Genomic DNA, 7584 nt, shown 5'->3' on the forward strand with positions numbered 1-7584 from the left:
GTTTTTCTTCTCCCCCCCCCCCCCCCATTCTGTCCCTCTCTGGTCAAATAAATGAATAAATGAGAAAAAGAAGAACCTATCGACTAATGCCCTAGTAGCCTATGGGAACAGACCCAGCCGAGACATGGTATTCCAGCACTTCAAAATCGTAGGGGCAGGGGAGTCTTCAGAGCCTTCTGAGAAAGCGTCACAGACACAATCGGGACATGGCGACACCCTGCCCTGCAGCAGCGCATCAGAAATCCCAGAGAAGAGCCACCCCTCAGCAGTTCCGGCCAGTTCGGGGCAGAGCCCAGGGGTGAGGAAGAAGCTGCCCCGCCCCAGCACAGGGCGGCACTGTGCGGTCACGGCCCCAGAGAGGGGCCAAGGCGCTCCCTGCCGGGAGGAGGACCGCCCGCCCCGAGGCAGTGGGTCCCTCCTGGAATACAGGGACCACTCAGACCGGTGGGGTCGAGGGCCGCATCAGGAACAACTGCAGTGAATACAAAGCATCTGCAAACAGGAGCGTGCTCCACAAAGGGAGACCGTCCAGCAGCCGCGGTCTGACCCGGCTCCGCTGTGACCAGCCTATCTACACCCCGACAGCGACCCAGCTTGTTACAACATGCTGGAGCGACCCGAGTGGGAGAGGCTGCACGGCCAGGGCACGGCCAGGGGTCGAGCGCCTTGTGGTGGGGTCCGCACAGGACACCACGGAGACACATACGTGAAGACCGGAAGGGTCTCAGCGGTGAGGCCGGTTTCCCTCGGCAAAGACACGCACGGCGCCCTTTGGGACGAAACCCGCGACCCGGACAGTCCGGCCCCCAGCCCTCCCCGGAGCGCTCGCTCCGCCCTTCCGCTTCCCAGGGCTCCTACCTTGCACCAGGTGCTGCACCTTCTCACACTGCCTCAGGAGACTGTCCACACAGCTCCACTCCCGCCTCAGAAACTCCAGCTCCCGCTTCCTCCAGCTCAGCACCTCCGTCACGTCACAGCACTCCTCCTGGGGCAGGCTTTTTCTTTCTGGAAGTAGCCAGAGAGCTCAGACACCACGTGGTTCCCCATGGCCGGCGTCCGTTCCCTCTGCCCCACCCCGCTGCGTCTGCTCCCCTTCACGGCCAGGGCTCTGGGCGCATCTCGTCGGATGGTCCCCATCCCCGTGGAGACTTACTCAGCTGCCAGATGCCCAGAAACTGTCTCCTGTGCTTCATGATCAGCTCCAGCTGTCCCACAGTCACCGTGCCGTTCAGGAGGTCTCCAGCAACGCGGGTGAACACAGAGTCAGCCGTGGCCATCAACGTCTTCCCCTCCTCTGTGACGCTTGCCAGGACTTTCTCATCAGTCTCTGGTCGGAGGAGGAGCACGGGTAGGATGAAGGCCCCCACTCCCTCCGCGCTGCCCGGCAGCCTCCGCCCCGACCTGCACACGGCATGCCTGTCGGCACAGCTGCACCCTGCTTCCCACCCACTCGGTGCCCTTCCTGGAGGGCACGGGCCGGGCCGCGCACAGCCCGAGCGACTTTCTGTCCACGCAGATGTTCCCCTCGTGGCCGCAGGAGAGCAGGCCGCGCGGGTCTGCACAGCCCGTGCCCAGTCCAGCACGTCAGTCGTATTTCTGAAACTGCACACGACGGCCTTACGGACCTCCCCAGACACCAGCGAGGCAGCCACACCCAGCAGAGGTGACCACGGTGGCTTTAAGGACTCACTGTCACAGCATATCGAAAAGGAAGAACACAAAGTGACACCTCGACATTCTACACTTGTGAGACTTCAGAGTGTTGAATTTTAGGGTCGCTTCAGAGGACAGTTATCAGACATGCCCAGCTCGACCGCAGACGCTTCCTCTCCCAGGCTCAGCTGTACCGTCACTACGAGACAGTGGCTCCATTGACTGAGCAGCCGGAGCGCCCAAGCTGCCCGCACTGCAGGGACGGGGAAGCAGACTGCGGTACGTCCATACGATGGAACACTACCCAGTGGCAAAAAGAAGTGCGCTTCTGGAAGAGCCTTAGGTCCACATTGCCAAGTGGGATGTTCTAGAAAAGGTGACAGACACTAAAGGAGAGGGGGCGGGGGATGGAGCACAGATCTCGAGGGCAGTGACACTATTCTGTATGACATCAGAATGGTAAACTTGTGACATTATGGACCTGTCAAGATCCAGAGAAGGGGCCAGCAGATGACGTGGTAGTTAAAGTGCTGAATCACACATGGCAGACGATGTGGTTCAAGTCCCAGACCTGGCGGCTTAAAAAAAGCATGCTGGGGGACCAGCAGGTAGCATAATGGCTATGTCGTTGGACTCCCATGGAGTCGATTACGGTTCGAGCCCCGGACCTGGTGGCTTAAACTCACTCCAGGAGCATGTGCGTGTGTGCCCAAGATCCTGAGAGAATGGAGAAGGGATTGCAGTGTGGCCATCCCCCCTGGGGGGTGATTTCTTGCTTTCTGTCTCTCTGTGTCTCTCTGTGTCTTTCTGTCTTTCTGGCACGCGCCCTATAGCAGAAAAAAAAAAAAGCGTGCTGGGTGCCTAGGTGTGTGTGCCCCAAATCCTAGGAGAATGGAAGAGAAGAGACTGCGGCGTGGCTAACCGCCCCCGGGGAGTGGCGTTTCACTTCCCCTCTCTGCCTCTCTCTAGTGAGTGCATGTGCCCTAAAGGAAATCTAAAAAAATAAAAAGCAAACCAGAGAACACACTCGGCCAGAGAGAAGCAGAGTGAGCCATGAGCCCTGACAGGCCCCGTCGCTCACCAGCTGTGACGAATGGTCACACTGATGCGAGGGACTAGAAGGGCACCCTCTGACCCGGGGCTAAGCCAGAGCCAGGGCTTTTCCATTGACCTGAATCTGGCGAGCGCTGTGGATGCGTGGGGCCGTTTGTCCCAGTCTGACCACAGAACAGCAGGGGCAGAGGCGGGGCAGGGCTGGGAGGTTCCGGTTAGAGGTCGCCTGCACCGGCCTCAGTGCAGCGGGCGGAGGGCCAGACACACTTGGACTTAGACTTTAGTCTGTTTTGTTTTTCTGAGTGTATCCATTTACTTTTCCACGGGGAGGGTGGGGGGACCCCAGCAGAGCATTCACGCTGCCTCCACCCCGGCCTCGGCCAGCCTAGCTGTGTGCACACGTGCACGCTGGCAGGTTCAGGGAGGTCCCAGGATGGGGACCAGGGACCTTGTTCTGCGACTGCAGCGCCGCCATCTGCCCCTGGTTTTAACTTTTAATATATAATCTTTCAGAACTCGGGCCAGCCAAATTGCACCTACACTGCCGTTTCCTCATCTGGAACGCAGGGCCCTAGGGAGGGCTTTTCAGGCCCAGCTGTGGTGCTGCGGTGGTAGGGGCCAGTGTGTGGTGCAGGAACCACATGGGAGCCCAGGTTCGATCCCGAGGTGTGCCAGTGGCCCTGGCTGGCTGGGAGGGTGAGGGTCAATCATGGTGTGGTGAGACCCCATCTCTCCCTCCTCTGCCCTACCCTCTTTTTCATAAGAGAGAAAAAAGAAGAAAGAAAAACAAGCGAACACTAAAAAAACTAAATAAAATGACCTTCAGAGGCTGTTTCAGACTGCGGGCCTGCGGGCACAGCGGCTGGTGAGCAGCAGGCACGCATGCGCTCGCCAGACAGACAGAGAGACATAGAGACAGAAAGCGAGAAATCACCCCCCAGGGGGGATGGTCACGCCGCAATCCCTTCTCCTCCATTCTCCTCGCGGGATCTTGGGCACGCACGCACACGCGCCCGGCGTGAGTTTTAAGCCACCAGGTCCGGGACACGAACCGTGGTCGACTATGTGGGAGTCCAGCGACATAGCCATTACGCTAACTGCTGGTTCCCCAGTGGTGTTCGTTTTTAGGTGACATTTACAGTGCGAGACCCCCGGGCGCTCCGCCCTCTGTCCAATCTGCTCCACGTCAGACGCCGCCTGTCCCACGGGGCATCACGTGACGGACTCTGCTCCCCACTGCTCCCCCAGGTGGGGCCACCGAGGCCACCAAGCTGACACGCACAGCACCCCTGCACCCACCGTACAATTTGAAGAGATGTTCGACGTCTGGCCCCGTCAGCAGGTACTTAAACACCGCCTCGAAGTCATCCACAGCTCTGCCGCCGTCTCTCGGCCAGGCCTTTGTGATCACAGCAGACACCAGCGTGCCAAACTTCCACAGCTCAAGGCCCGAGAGGTCCTCCAGGATGCTGGTTTGAGACTGTAAGAAATTAATAAGAAGAGGGATATTTACAAGAGTTTTAATTGGTGTTTTCCAGGTTGGGCAAGAAAACCAAAACAAAACGTGGAGCCAGCCGCAGCGTCAGGTGGGAGTCTATCCCTGCGTCCAGCGTGTTTACGGAAGAACGGAGGTGCGCTGACAGAGGTTTTTCACCTGCACGCCTGCCTCCCACAAACGTTTCCACCCTCTGGAGTCTTCCACTGTGTCGCTGCTAAGCAAGTGTGGGCAGATAGACAGTGAGAAATGGCAGCAGTGAGGTACAGGCCATCTGAGGAGTGGCCGCAGGACCGTGACTGGCCACCCGTGCGCTACCTGCACAGAGCAGCCACCGGCGGCCGGAGCCGAGGGTGTCCCACCGAGGGGTGGACAGTACTGGGCTTGACACCATGACTCCTGGCAGGGGGTGCCCCTTGCAGCCTCCGCGTCAGTGCAGGGTCTTAAACCCGTGGGCACTTGATAGCCATTAGCCGGCCGAGGCTGGAAAGTAGCTGCAAACCCTGATACGCCTCTGAAGGACGCTTACCTGGCAGGCAGAGCTCACGGCCTCGATGGCGCACTTCTCGAAGCTCTGGCTCACGCTGTCCTGCGGGCCTGTGGCACCCCAGTGCGTGCTGCAGTACGCCAAGATCTGGGAGAGTGGCTTCTCCTGCAGGTGGAAGCGAGGTTCCTGTGGCCTGGAGGCTGCTCCCGCGCCAGCAGGTGCACCGCCCCCTTCCACCTTCCTGCTCTGCCACCACATCCTCACCATTTTCACCTACCCCGCCCCACGGCATGTCCCCCCAGCCTGCCTGTGGCCCCAGACTAAGTCGATGAGACTAAATTAACTTTTTAAAACAATTTTTTATTTAATTTTATTTGTTTATTATTATTCTTCAATTTGACCAAAGAGAGAGAAAGAGCTAACTGCCAGGTCTGGGACTCAAACCGTAGTTGGCCATGTGGAAGTCCAGCGCCTTAACCACCACATCTCCTGCTGGCCCCAAGTGTCAAATTAAAAAAAAAAAAAGTCTCTTCTTGCTCCGCAGAAAAAGCACCTGGCACAACAGCTTGCAGAAATAGGCGTGTTTTGAAAAGGAAATGCTCTTCCTCGTGTGTAGAGCCAGCCGTAGCCTGGTGCGAAGACACCCAGAGTCCATGTGGCCAATCTGCAGTTTGATTCCCAGCCCAAGGGGCTTGAAAACCATGCTGGGCACATGTGCATGAGTGCCCCAAATCTGAACAGGATGGAGAGGGGAGGGGGGCTTGTGGGGTGACCACGCCCCAGGGGTGCTTTACCCCTCTCTGGCAGCTTCTGTCTCTCTGGTGAAAGGATACACCCTTTGGCAAACAAAAAAACTCCATGTGAAACTCTCCTATCATGTGAAATCAGTGAAAAGCACTTACTCGTCACTGTGTCTAATAAGGCTCCTGTCACCAATAGGTTACTAAAAGCCGTTACATGCAGGAGAGCTTTGTCCTGTACCTGCCCGGGTGCCAGGACGCAAGACCCTGTCCCTGAATCTGCTCTGGAGTATCTCAACAGGACGTCACCGCGTCCTCACGGGGCCAGCTGCTAGGGCTCATCAGCAACAGGGACACGAAGCATGGGGCTGCAGACCCAGACACTCCGCTGGCTCCAGGGGCGCTCACTAATAGTCAGATGGTACCCGAGATCGCCCCGCCTCCGGTACCTTTCTCAGCCTCCCTTCCATGTCTCCCAGCAGTGACTCCTTCCAGCCAAGCTCCGCAGGGAAGTTTATCTCCACCAGCCGCCTCCAGACCTGCAAAACCCACCTGAGTGACAGCACTGCAGTCACTCGGGGCCCTGGCTGGGCCTGTCACCACTGCGGTCCTTTCCACCGGAACTCGGGCCGTGGTCGACTACGCAGTAGTCCAACGACATAACCATTACGCCATCTGCTGGTCCCTAACTTTGAAAATGTTCAAGCTTAGGAAAGGCGGCCAGAATAGCCGGCGACACCCATGCCACTTCACCTGGAGCGCCACGTTGTGACACAGCTTAGCTGCCCGGTCTTCCCCTGAGCTCTCCCTAAGAACAAGCCTCTTCCCGAAGGAAAGCCGCACGAGCCATGACAGTCGCCCCTCAGCCGGCCACTCACCGCTGCCGTGCGAGGGCCCTGTTCCGAACAGGGGCCAGGGCTGACACGCCGATGGCTACCCACCTAATGCCCCACCTGGACCCGGTACTCAGTCATCCTGTCTCTCCTAGAAGGGTCCTTGGCATTCCTTTCCTGTGTGGCGCTGACAGGCTGGCTGTCTCACCGCCTGAGTCTCCTCGTAACAGTCCCACGATTTGGAGGTAGGCTGGACCCCACTTAGAGGGAGGTAGGGTGTGGAGAGCAGTGAATTTGAAAACATGTGATTAAAACATGTGGCTGGGCCAGCAGGTGGCATGGTGGTTAAGGTGCTGGAATTCCCACATGGCTGACCATGGTTCAAGTCCTGGACCTAGTGGCTTGCTTTTTCACTCTTCCCCTCTCTCTCTCTTTGTGTCTTTGGCAAAATTCATGTGAAAAATAATAACAACAATAATAAATAAATGAATAATTCTTTAAAAAAACAAGCATGTGGCCTATAGACACAGGCAGAAGTGCACTCCGCAAGCCACTCTAGTGGGGATAGGAAAAGCATCGGTGTGCAAAAGCAGGACCGCCTGTGTCGATGTTGCCTTCTGTTGCTGTTGACACCCAATACCCTACTGCCCAGTACTGGGGTATTAAATATCAACAACCATTAACAACAAACAAATGCTACTTTTATATATAAATACTTCTCAATAGCCCTACTAAAATAGCTTGTAAAAACACATTTCTGCGTGTGTCTACAGGCCACAGGGTTCAATCACATTTTGTCAAAGGAACTACTCTCCACGGTAGGGCAGGGGCTCTGAGAGTCACTGTGCTTCCCCTTTCCTGGTGAAGCCAGTTCTCGTTTGCTCTACAGCCTGGTGGATGTAGAACACACATCCCCTCCCGTGACCCTGGTGGGACATAAGCCCCCACAGCGAGGCGCAGACCGAAGAGCTGCCTCACAGGATGGAGCTGCTCTCATTCGCCTCTACTAGAGAACAGTGGTGAGCTCTCTGCTCGCTCACACAGAGCCGCTCACAGCCCGCTCCCGGCCCGCTCAGGACAAGGACAGCCGAAACAGGCACTTCCCACGTCTCTGCTCCCTCCAGACCCACAGCGCAGCCTCAGTCTGCAGACCCGGAGCCGGGTCTTGAGCAGGACACTCGCCTTTCACAGGCTTCTAAAGAACGCTTGCCTCGCTGCTGACCGGCAGGAGCAGACGGCCGGCTGCAGAGCGCGCTGACGACAACCACAGGTCCAGCTCAGCCTCCATCGCCGTGGGCACCACCAAGCCACGGGCACCCCCAA

General features: G+C 57.5%; 1 protein-coding gene across 1 annotated transcript in view; it reads right to left on the bottom strand.

Moving 5' to 3' along the window:
- The window catches only part of RNF213 (ring finger protein 213), a 98788-nt gene that overhangs the window by 75037 nt on the left and 16167 nt on the right, over positions 1-7584 (bottom strand). The window contains 5 exon segments of the mRNA XM_027770744.1: positions 859-1005; positions 1154-1327; positions 4006-4186; positions 4731-4853; positions 5878-5967. Of these exon segments, the coding sequence (XP_027626545.1) occupies positions 859-1005; positions 1154-1327; positions 4006-4186; positions 4731-4853; positions 5878-5967 (715 nt within the window).

This window comes from Tupaia chinensis, unplaced genomic scaffold, assembly GCF_000334495.1.
Source record: "Tupaia chinensis unplaced genomic scaffold, TupChi_1.0 Scaffold000159_1, whole genome shotgun sequence".
NCBI classification, from domain to species: Eukaryota; Metazoa; Chordata; class Mammalia; order Scandentia; family Tupaiidae; genus Tupaia; species Tupaia belangeri.